General features: G+C 42.2%; 1 protein-coding gene across 2 annotated transcripts in view; it reads left to right on the forward strand.

Annotated features, from left to right (window-relative positions):
- LOC133110764 (synaptophysin-like) overlaps positions 1-12,864 on the forward strand; it is a 25,575-nt gene continuing 12,711 nt past the window's right edge. For both annotated transcript variants that reach the window (XM_061221062.1, XM_061221063.1), the window contains exons 1-2: positions 1-116; positions 1,529-1,594. In XM_061221062.1, coding sequence (XP_061077046.1) covers positions 99-116; positions 1,529-1,594 — 84 coding nt within the window. In that variant the 5' untranslated portion in view covers positions 1-98. The remainder of the gene's footprint in view (positions 117-1,528; positions 1,595-12,864) is intronic.

Below are 12,864 nucleotides of genomic sequence, written 5' to 3' on the forward strand. Positions count from 1 at the left end.
GCGGACTGATAAAGTAGCAAACCGCACACCAGAGCGGAGTTCCAGCCTCCGCCTCCCTCCATTCGCTTGATCCTCTTATCTCCAAGCGGGCGACTAAGATGGATATTGTGAACCAGGTAGGGATGTCCTGAACAGCAATTCCCATATTTACTTAACGTAGAATAATGTAACAAGCCTGTGGTTCAATGAATACAAATTGTGCACCTGCTTTAAAAAATCGGAACAGATATGCGGTTGCATTATAAACGGGACATTTTATATCGAATAGGCAAGAAATGACAAAGCAACCGCCCGAGTCTGAAATGCAGTGATAGGGGGTTGTTATGAGCGGCTGTCTTGGAGATATGTCCTGGAAAGAAAAATCATTTCAAAAGCGGAGAATATGTGAACGTCGCGAAGCAAATATTTGCAGTCCTCTACCAGTGATGGAGCAGTCCGGGTAGATGTACCATACTGGATTGTTCGTTCTAATTTTATGGTCAATTAGTACAATAACAAAAATACTGAAATGGCTCAGGCAAGCACATAATAACGATGACCATACTTCTGCGTAACATTGACCTTCTGTGTGATATTGTTGCGGCTCACCCGAGGCTTGTGTTTTTATCAAGGGCTTTATGGAGTGTTTTTTTCTAGGCGGGGGATGGGTACGGAGCGACAGCGCAAAGGGAAACTGATAATCATTAAATTTGTGTGTGTGTGTGTGTGTGTGTGTGTGTGTGTGTGTGTGTGTGTGTGTGTGTGTGTGTGATTATTTCGCGACAAACTCCGTTTGAACATTTAATATTGTTATGTTTCTTAATTAAAACATACTGACAAAATTGTAGCTACTTTGCCGATAATAGTCGAAATTATTTGGTGGCCTGATGTGTAAGCATCTGTGCAGAATGAGGGAAATTGAAATTAAAATATTCGTTTGCCTTGAAAATGTGTTTTATGTCGTGTATACACCGCGCAACCACGGGGATAAGCAGCTTTGTCTAATTTTGGCAACTGTTCATCTCCATCCGACTCCCTGCTCGCTTCTATCCGTAACCATTGACTATGTTTTGTCGGCGTCTAGTGTCCTTAGACCACAATTAAAATAAAACGTTAAAATAAAAAGGTCCAGCCAGTACAGATGTACCGCGATTTTAAACACGGCTATGCTGACCGTGACCCCCAAAATATCCACAGAAATGTTGGGCGTTTTGAAAAAAAAAAGGTTAGGTTAAAAAAACGTAGCTTAAAAGGTTAGGTTGACACGCACGAGCTATAATGGATGCACAACCCTTAACTGAAAGACGACGGCCGTCGTTTGTTAACTCGTGAATATGATGGGCAGTATCTGTGTCTGGTGTTTGCCGCTTACTGGCGTCATCTGCCACCCTTCCCTCCTCCGTGACGGTGTGCTGCTGCTGCTGCGCGTGCAGTCGGTGCCTGCTCGTTCTTCATCGCAGCGCATTATGCAGTATTCGGAACACTCGTTTTGCGGCGCTGTCACGCACCTGAGAGCCCCCCCGTTCACTCTTTATTTCTGTGTTTGCAGTTGGTCGCTACCGGGCAATTCACCGTGGTCAAGCAGCCACTGGGGTTCATAAAGATCCTACAATGGGTAAGTCCCGTTTCGCCTCCGCTGTTGTCCTGGGAAGTGGTAGACAGCCGGGGTTCCTCAGTATGCTCGTGAATAAACGATCTTCTCACAGTCCATTGATTTAATCCGCAGTAGCATATAGCAGGTTTATATATATATATATAGTGAATTTCATGATGTTTGGGACAAAGACACATTATTTTTCTTTATTACATCTGTCATAAAACAGTTCACATGTAGTCAAAATACACATTTATAGACTTTGGTTTCACCATTAGAGCACTAATGGTTTCACCCCCCCCCCCCCCCCCCCCCCTCCAAGGCTCCATGATGTTTGGGACATGCTTTTGTAAATGAGAGTAGTTTTGTACTTTTGTTGCATATGGTGCAGGTGCTGAGCACCTTCTCTGATGTTTCAGAAATGGAAAGGGGCAAAAGCAGTATCAGAGGGGTGAGGGGTCAAAAGGCTTATCAATGTGGAGACGTTAGATATAGAATCTAAAAGGCAAGAACAGGAAGCATAAAATAGCTTTTTATGTCTTCCAGCTTTTCTTTTCCTCATGGGAAATATGGTAATCAGGTAATCGTGATCAGATCCTCAATCAGTTTCACCTTTGCTACCCCGACACAGGCATGCAGACTCCATGACACAAGGGAATATAACAAGCTGCTGGATCAAAACATTTTTGGTTTTGGTATTTTCATGGTACATGTTGACAATACTGAAAAATGACAATTTCCAGTGTTATCCTTTAAATATAGACTGTTTAAATGCAAGTCTCTTTTTGTTTATTTAATGCCGCATTTCATAGTTGTCCCTGATCTCATTGTAGTTGTCTTTAGCTTGTGGTGATTTTTGCAACAACAGAGTCAAACAGTGTAATGTGTAAAGATCAGGTAAAATGTTGATTGATTACATAAATAAAATGTACATATTCCCTTACTACTATACCCTTTTTACTTCCTAGATTTATTATGTGTGTTTATGTGTATTATTTGTCCTATGATTAATGCCATTGGAACTAAACACTTAGGTTGTGTGTGTCTGTGGGTTTAGAAGTATGGATTCATTGCAACAATTAAAAAATAATCATTTATGCTCGTCACTTAATGAAAATAAAACGATAAATCTTTTTTATTAAATGTCAAAACAAGAGAAACTGTTAGGCTGTTGATTTTGAAGTAATGTCATGTACTTTTGAATTTTTTATGGAAAGCAATGTAAAGTTAAGGATAGGTATGTAATATAAACTAATGTACAGGATACACACGTATACTCACATGCACGATTATGCTCACACACACAGATTCATGCAGAAATACATTCTCATACAGGTGCAGGGCTTCACGCACCAACAAATATTTGGAAAGGAGCTGACCATTTGAGGGCTTTTCCTGGCCCAAAATCAGGCAAAGCTGCTATCTCAAACAAAATGGTGGCGACAATTCCTAGGGCGAAGGCATTGTCTGAAACTCATCTGATTCAAGTTGTAGACACACGAGGAGCCCATTTCACCCTACTTTTAGGATTTTTTGCTTTTGCAAAAGAAAAAAAGCATTCAAATGACCCAAATTATGTCTATCCGTGTAAAAATCATTCCCCAGTGACGGTTTTTTCTGATAACACTCACCCGTGATGTGAAACTCACCTGGGCTATGTTTCCCAAAGCCTTCTTAACTGTGCTTTAATATTTAAGCATGTTTCCCAAAACCTTCTTAACTGTGCCTTAATGTTTCAGCGTGTTTCCCGAAACGTTCTTAGCTAAGTATACCTTCTGTAAGTGGTACTTTCATAAGGTTGGTCTGGACCACTCTTAGCTATACCTTAGTGAAGTTGTCAGCTCACTCCGCTAGTGGCCACCACTGTTACGACCGCAAGCCTCTGAAATCAGCTGTTGCTCTTAGTTACATCTCAATCTGTTAAGCAATGTGTACACTAATAATTCTACAGTTGTAGTTGACTAATAATGCAAACAATAGAATTGTACATACGATGGATGCATGTTGGACTTTATTGAACATGTAGCCTAATTGCCTTTTAAATTATATTTATGAACAGGCAATTTCCCTACTCTCTCTGTGGGCTGGACCAATGTTTAACCAGAGTTCTTTCTTTGTTTTGTTGGACACTGTAGTCCTAAAACTGGAAAATAATGTTTCTTTATTCAGCGCCACCACCTCTAACAAATATCTCCATTTCGTTTGCTGTGAAGCTGTGGGACTGCTTCTTTCTTTGGATTTTTCCAGTCATAGCTTACAGTAAATCCTCAAATTGTGTCCGGGATTCTATTTGAAGCCGGGCCTCGGTTAATGCCCGGGGGGTGGCCGATTCGGATAAATAAAGGCCGGCCCCCAAATACAAGCCGGGGTAATATTGCCTACCAGTAGGGCTATCAGTCCATGAGCACTAGAAGACATTGTTTCGATTTAACTCAATGAAATAAAAGAGCTCTTCTTAATATTTTATATTGTTGGTTGGTTTAATACTGTTGCCAATGAAAAGTCGTTGTCCTACACCATGGGTCTCCAACAGGTTGCTCTCAAGCTACCAGTCGCTTGCCGCCCCCTTCTAAGTAGCTTGCCAAAGGCTGAAGCTGTATACATTTAAACACAATTGTTGCCGCAAGGCATTCCAGCCTACGAATTTAATAAAAAGTAAATCAGGCAAAATTAAAAATTAACTCAATTTAGGCTACTTGGCTACGCAATAAGGTTTCCATGTATTTACAGCACAGCGAACATTCAATGAATTAATCAAAGCGGCTGCCTTGGCTCGCAATAAACAGACGGGTGGAAATCCCGACACTCTTTCAACTACATAAAACTTAACAGTGAACCATCAAATACCCCCCAGATTTCAGTGCCCATTAGTCCCAACATTTAGCAATAGAATCAAACAGTCCAAAAGTAAATTAAATCCCAAACCAAAGCGAAAATCTTTTGATAGCCTACCGGTATGCTGCTCCAAACTAAACGCATGTCTCACAATAAAACGCACTTTAGGAAAAAAAGATCCTTAACTTGCTGTTATCTACGCTAATTTGCTATTGTTCATGAAGGCGTGTCTGGCAAGTTGCTATTTTATGGAATCTGGACTTGATTTATTGTGTTTGAGAATATTTGCAATAAACTAAGTCTGTTAAGACTGACACTATGACTTACCAAACGGTGTTTCCTGATTAGCCTACACTAATTGATTTCTGAACGGTTACAGGAAGTGTTGATCAGTGTTGGCCCACTTTAAGTGTAGCCTTTTACTTTATTTCTAAGAATAAAATTCTACACCAGAAGCCTAATAAGAAATAAAGGCCTGCCTCGAATATAAGCCTGCCCCAAATAAAGGCCTGTGCTTTGTGCAGCCTAAGTAAATAAAAGACCCCGGACACAATTTGAGGATTTACGGTATGTTGTTTTCATATCGGTGCATTTTGCTTGTTGTTTCGCTTTTATTGAAAACATTATCATACATTTACAATATCTATAGACCCATATCTTTAACATTGTACAGTCTGTTTCTGTGAAATCATGTTCCCAGCAATTGTTGCTTTATTTACACTGTGGTATGGGCATCCATTATACACATAAAACAGGAATTCATTATATTCATGAAGCTTCAAAAATGGTGTTTTTTCCAAAATAATTTTGATAATTTCACAATCAGCTTTACAAGCACAGTTTGTAAATAGCAGAAGACAATAGGCCTAGGAAGTTGTGTTATATCTTTATTCCTTCGGAAATATCTATGGTTTGTTTGCATTTTCCGGAAATCCGGAAGTCTATGGGAGAAATGAATGGGTTTTATTAAAAATCCTTTAAAGTAAATTATGATATTTAGACATTTGTTTGTATATTAAAAAATAGTGCCTTTCATCCCATTTTTATAGTAAAAAAAAATCAAAGCAAATAAAAAAAATAAAATAAAAAAAACTCATTGCTACGGCTAAGTTCTTAGCAAATTGTGGCGCAATAACAGCATCATGCACAGGGCTGTATCTGGCTGTATTTTCAGTTACAATTCATGCGTGTTGCCAATGGCTATTACTCGTTCATGTAATAAACAATAAGTTTATTTACTTAATACAGTTGTATATATCGCTGTACGTGTCTTTATTCTTGTGATGGTTGGTGTACTCATTGGTAATTTTCAATTTTCAAGTTATTCAAGTCGTTTATTTAAATTTCTTTGCTGGCTAATGGTAGCATTGTTTGTTGGCCCAGTGTTGCTTAAGAGAGAAATATTAAATGTCACCTTAAATCACAGACTGTGACATCCATCCGTCCATTATCTTAACCTGCTTATCCTGAACAGGGTCACAGGGGGGCTGGAGCCTATCCCAGCATACATTGGGCGAAAGGCAGGAACACACCCTGGACAGGTTGCCAGTCCATCGCTGGGCACACACACCATTCACTCACACACACACAGACATACCTACGGGCAATTTAGACTCTCCAATCAGCCTAACCTGCCTATTTTTGGACTGTGGGAGGAAACCGGAGTACCCGGAGGAAGCCCACGCAGACACGGGTAGAACATACAAACTCCACACAGAGAGGCCCCGGCCGACCAGGATTTGAACCCAGGACCTCCTTGCTGTGAGGCGGCAGTGCTACCCACTGCACCATCCGTGCCACCCAGACTTTGACAGAGATGGTTATATGAAAGGGCCATTAATTTCTCCCCGTAGAGAAATTGTGCTTTGATCCAGAAATTCATATATGGACAGTTTTGCTCTGGGTTACGTCAGACTTCCAAGGCCTATGGGCAAGCTCAGAATTCTAAATTCCATAACATGAGGCGTCAGCTGTGATCAGTATTCTAATCTCTTTAACAGTGCAACAAAAACTTAGTTTTATTTTGGTGGAATAAGTTTGCAAATACAAACAGGCAGCCTAAAACCCAAAGTCTTATTGTGTTGATTACACTACAGTGCCCCTATGAAGTAGTGCCATCTTTGCACTTGCAAATGATAGTAATCTGCTGTGCACAAAACTTTTGAAATTAGATGTATTATTTCTGACATTTTTTGTCAAGTTGGCACAGAAAAGGGTGACAGCAGCTAGCCTGGAATTCTCTTTGCAGGAAATCCTCGGAAATGTCAGGGTTCATATCAATAGGGCACCAGTGATGAGTTCATTGAGTCTGAGCTGCTGCCTGTTTGCACATGAATGTGCGTGTCTGTAAAATGGATGCATAAAGGAACGTTGGTTCTTCATCATCTGTGACTTCTGGGTAATACACATGATGAACATCTTAGAAGCAGTTTGGAGGAGCAGAGTTCCCTGGAGTATTCCAGAGCAGATTTTCCTAGTGTATTCCAGAGCAGAGTTCCCTGGTATATTCCAGAGCAGAGTTCTGTGGTGTATTCCAGAGCAGAGTTCCATGTTCTATTCCAGAGCAGAGTTCTGTGGTGTATTCCAGGGCAGAGATCCGTGTTGTATTCCAGAACAGAGTTCCGTGGTGTATTCCAGAGCAGAGTTCCCTGATTTATTCCAGAGCAGAGTTCCCTGATTTGTTCCAGAGCAGAATTCCGTGGTGTATTCCAGAGCAGAGTTCCCTGGTGTATTTCAGAACAGAGTTCCCTGGGGTAATTCCAGAGCTGAGTTCCGTGGTGTATTCCAGAGCAGAGTTCCCTGGTTTATTCCAGAGCAGAGTTCCCTGGTGTATTCCAGAGCAGAATTCCCTGGTTTATTCCAGAGCAGAGTTCCCTGGGGTATTCCAGAGGAGAGTTCCGTGGTGCATTCCAGAGCAGAGTTCCGTGGTGTATTCCAGAGCAGAGTTCCCTGGTTTATTCCAGAGCAGAGTTCCCTGGTGTATTCCACACTGGTCCTTTCTTGGGAATGGCTGGGCTGAACTGCAGGCTCAGCATGGGCCACCTGACAGGACTGTGATGGAGAGTGCTCTCCGGGAGCAGCTGTGCTCCATCATCAGTTTTAGTTCTGCAGTTTTACAGCAGGTTAGAGCCATCAATCCACAGTGCGGCCATTTATCCTGTTCTGAGTGCTTATTCTCCAGGGGCTGTAGCTAAAGTGAAATATGTATTGTGCAGTGTTAGGTCTCCGCTTTCAGTGTTTGTATGAGTAAACATGGGATGAAAACATACTCGTTCAGTGTAAAATACTCTCAAACAATACAATCTGTCAGTGCAAAATGTATCGTATCAAACTGGAGTCAACACAATCCATTTGCCATGTACTATACACAATACCAGCGCATATTTGATTACATCAAGAGATGAAAATAATCTTAATGTAATCTCTCCATAGGTGTGGATCTGTGACATTGCTTACGTCAGTAGATCAGATTTCTCTTCTCATCTAAATATACTGTATCATAATTTCCCTTGTTTTTCCTTCTTTGAATCAGTAGTGGATTCATTAGACAGGGCCAAATGAATTTTGAGTCTCATTACCCCTCCCTGCCCTTGCTTTGTGTAGGGAAGATGGCCCATATGGTCAAGTGTGAGAAGACTGGTTAATATCCCCCACCTGCTGCTCTTAATATCATCAGTGCACTCGGAAATTCAGCTCCCTGTGCTAAACTTCACGTGTGTATTACGCACACACACAAACACACACACAGGCACACACATACATACACTGACACATATGAACATTGCACACACTCATACGGAGACACGCACATATAATCACACACACACTCACACACACACACACACATACACACACTGACACATATGAACATTGCACACACTCATACAGAGACATGCACATATAACCACACACTGACAGACACACACACACACACACACACACACACACTGACACATATGAACATTGCACACACTCATACAGAGACACGCACATATAATCACACACTCTCACACACACACACACACACATGCACTCGGTCAGAAATAGTCCTTTGAACATCTTGTGTAAACATCCTTCAGGGCTGGTAGTAATCAGGTTTGCTTTGTGTTTTGTTCTTTGAATGCTCCACATTTGTTAGAGCTGGATTATTTAAATAATTTTGTTCCAGATCTTTAGGTCTGGATTTTTTTGTCTTTTATTACCATGGGAACTGGTGTAACTCATCAGCTTTCAAGGTTTCTGCAGACTGGTACATGAAGGGCTTCTGTTGAACCCTTGTATTATGTTTGGGGTCAGTTTGACACCACTCAATGTTTGACATCGCTTAAAAAACAGTTAACCTTGTTTATATTGATACTATGATATTTCTAATGTGGTGGGATTAAATAGTAAAAATACAACAAACATAATGCTATCATGTACCATCTTGGCATGCAAATGTGCAGTGTTATTTCGACACTGTAACTGTATAAAATGTTTTCTCAGATTTCTTTGTGAATGATTCTGGTGGCACAGAAATAAATTTCCCATAAATGTGCCAACTTTCACTTACTGTTCCTAAGGCTGTAAAATTAGATGTTTCGCAATGATTCATATTTTTGAATAAAAGGCTAGTAATTTGGGAGACAATAAGAAGACAACACACTACAAAATCTTTCTATTTAAATATTTTTGTGTTTATTTCAACTGTTGGGCACAATTTGACCCCAAATGGAAAATCGGTCATAAAATCTGAACATGATTGGAGGGTTAATGTGCTGTAACTGTGCTGACTCGGTGACTATCCCCTCTGTCCTCTCCCCTCTTCCTATCTCTCTCCTTCACCCCTGCTCTCTCTTTCTTTCTCACTCTTGCTCTCATTCTTTTTCACTCAATATTTTGCTCACGCTCCCATATATACACACACAGGCACAAAGCAGGAGTGTTTCTCTGACCTGTGAGGTAGAACAGGCGGGTGTGTGAGGCTCTGCAGGCCGGATTCTCTACAGAAAGGCCTGCTCACAGGGCAAGGGCAGCTTGCGTGTGAGTGTGCGCATGTTTCCACACTCATTAGGATGATACCTTTGCTAGTTTTGTTGGGCTAGGTCAACAGTTTATTCATACATTTGCGTGTTGCGGTATTACTATCAAAAAAAACAAAAAACAAATTATGATCAAATAGGCCCTGGTCTTTACCTTTGTTGTGCAGGTTGCAGTTTAAATTGTACTTCCAGCGCACTTATCCCTGGTTATGGGTATGCACTTTGCACTTTGTTGTATGTCGCTCTGGGTAAGAGCCAAATTAATGTAATGTAATGTACATGTGTTTGTACATGTGTACTTGTGTATGTGTGATGTGTACAGTGTACTATGTATGTACAGTATCTATGCTTTTATGTGCGTATGTTTGTATGGTATGTATGCGTCTGTGTGTATGTGTACATGTTTGTGTGTGTGTCGTGCCTCTCCATGGATATGTGTGCTGTGTGTGTGTGTGTGCGTGTGTGTGAGATGTACAGTATGACTCACACTGCTGTCACGCACGTCCAGAGAAATTCGCCGCACAGTCCAGGCGTTGCCGTGACGGCAGAGGACTGCGTCAGCAGCTCTTACAGAGCACCCTCCGTCACCGTCCTGCTTTTACCTGCCTGCCCCTACCCTTCCTTCAGCTCCTGTATGCTCCTGTTTCTCTCTCTCCCTCCGACAATCCCTCCTTTCATCTTTTATTCCCGCACTATACCAGTTTCTCTCAGCTGGACCGTTCGTTTATGTCGAGAGTCGGGTACTAATTGTAGTTCTGCTTCTGTTGCATCGATGAAGGATGCCAGATTTGGGCGATTCCCTCAGGTATAAAAATTCGGGATTTGGAAATTTAGGAGGAATATTGGGGGAAAATTCTCATGGGCTGTGTGCCGCCTAGAACCCATGTGTCCTTTTAATTCCACATTTATCATCCCCATTTTCAGATGGCAGTCAAGAGCTGTGACATTACTGTAGTTGGCTGTGTTTGGGAGATGTGTGTAGTCAATGTGTCAGTATGTGTGTGTGAGGGGTGTGCAGTCATTGTAACAGTGTGTGTGTGTGTGTGTGTGTGTGTGTGTGTGTGAGGGGTATGCGGTCACTGTAACAGTGTGTGTGTGTGTGTGTGTGTGTGTGTGAGGGATATGCGGTCACTGTAACAGTGTGTGTGTGTGTGTGTGTGTGAGGGGTATGCGGTCACTGTAACAGTGTGTGTGTGTGTGTGTGTGTGTGTGTGTGTGTGAGGGGTATGCGGTCACTGTAACAGTGTGTTTGTGTTTGTGTGTGTGTGTGTGTGTGTGTGTGTGTGGGAGGCATGTAGTCGTTGTAACAGTGTGTGTAGGTGTGTGTGTGTGTGGGAGGCGTGTAGTCATTGTAACAGTGTGTGTGTATTTGTGTGTGTGGGAGGCGTGTAGTCGTTGTAACAGTGTGTGTGTGTGTGTGGGAGGGAGGCATGTAGTCGTTGTAACAGTGTGTGTGTGTGGGAGGCGTGTAGTCGTTGTAACAGTGTGTGTGTGTGTGTGTGTGTGGGAGGGAGGCATGTAGTCGTTGTAACAGTGTGTGTGTGTGTGTGTGTGTGTGTGTGGGAGGCGTGTAGTCGTTGTAACAGTGTGTGTGTGTGTGGGAGGCGTGTAGTCGTTGTAACAGTGTGTGTGTGTGTGTGTGTGTGTGTTTCCAGACTCCATTACAGTGTATGTGGTACAGTACTGTGATCTTCCTGCATGAAGTGAACATTGATCTGCTTCAGAGCGTAACCTGCCATCTCTTTCACACCAGTCAAGCCCCGTCACCGCCTGCCTTGTGTATGTGTGCGCTCGTGTGCGTGTGGATTGAGCCCGTCACCGCCTGCCTTGTGTATGTGTGCGCTCGTGTGCGTGTGGATTGAGAGGTGAGAACCATGTTTCCGTGGAAACTGTGACGTGATTCCACTCTCCATCTCCCACGGATGTTGCCATAGCAACACGTCCACTGTGACAGAGGAAGCCAGATTCCCCACACAGCTCTTCCACACTGCCCCCCCCCCCCCCCCCCCCCCCCCCCCCCCCCCCACCGTCTGTCATTATCAGTATAACACTGCACACACAACCGTGTTCATTATCAGTGTATAACACTGCACACACAAACGTGTTCATTATCAGTGTATAACACTGCACACACAAACGTGTTCATTATCAGTGTGTGACGCTGCATACACAAACATGTTCATTATCAGTGTATAACGCTGAACACACACACACGTGTTCATTATCAGTTTATAATGCTGCAAACACAAACATGTTCATTATCAGTGTGTGACGCTGCACACAAACGTGTTCATTATCATTGTTTAACGCTGCGCACACAAACGTGTTCATTATCAGTGTATAACGCTGCACACACAACCATGTTCATTATCAGTGTGCAATGCTGCACACACAAACGTGTTCATTACCAGTGTGCAATGCTGCACACACAAACGTGTTCATTATCAGTGTGCAATGCTGCACACACAACCGTGTTCATTATCAGTGTATAACGCTGCACACACTGTGTTCATTATCAGTGTGTGAAACTGCTTACTGTCAGAAACCACACTGCACACACAACCACACAATTTCCCCCTTTGTGATTTCCTGAGTAAACACTATCTTAGCAAACACTCTAAGAGATGTGTCATTAACACATGTTGTGTAGAATTCGCATCCCGTGTTGATTTTGACACAGTAAATGTATCAGCCATTTGTTTGAATGCGCTCAACGTCTGTGATTGGGCAATGTCCGTCGTTTTTTAATCTTTTTTATTTTAATTGGAAAAGATATATTTAATCCACTCAAAGTACACACATTAAATGCAAATGCTCAAGAATTACTTTTTTTTTTAAGGATTTTGAGTGCCCAACACGTAAACATGTAAACTGATTCTTGAGTACTGTACATTGTGTGTCAAAAGTGTTCAGAATTAACACAACCTGTGTCAAAGCACTCTTGACACAGCATATGTGTAGAAAAACATCTCTTACAGTGAACACCTGTTATCGAACACCCTTTGTAGAACTGCTTTCATTTCGACAAGACAGGTTTTTGAGCTTGTTTCCAGTCCTGCCACAGTGTGTATAGTATGTGTAGCAGTAGTGTGTGTAGCAGTGACTGCACAGTGTGTGTGTGTGTGTGTATAGCAGTGACTGTACAGTGTGTGTGTGTGTGTGTGTGTGTGTGTGGGTAGCAGTAGTGTGTGTAGCAGTGACTGTACAGTGTGTGTGTAGCAGTAGTGTGTGTTGCAGTGACTGTACAGTGTGTGTGTGTGTGTGTGTGTGTGTGTGTGTGTGTGTGTGTGTGTGTGTGTGTGTGTGTGTGTGGCAGTGACTGTACAGTGTGTGTGTGTGTGTGTGTGTGTGTGTGTGTGTAGCAGTAGTGTATGTGTTGCAGTGACTGTACAGTGTGTGTGTGTGTGTGTGTGTGTGTAGCAGTAGTGTGTGTAG

This window comes from Conger conger, chromosome 14, assembly GCF_963514075.1.
Source record: "Conger conger chromosome 14, fConCon1.1, whole genome shotgun sequence".
In the NCBI taxonomy this organism is placed as follows: domain Eukaryota; kingdom Metazoa; phylum Chordata; class Actinopteri; order Anguilliformes; family Congridae; genus Conger; species Conger conger.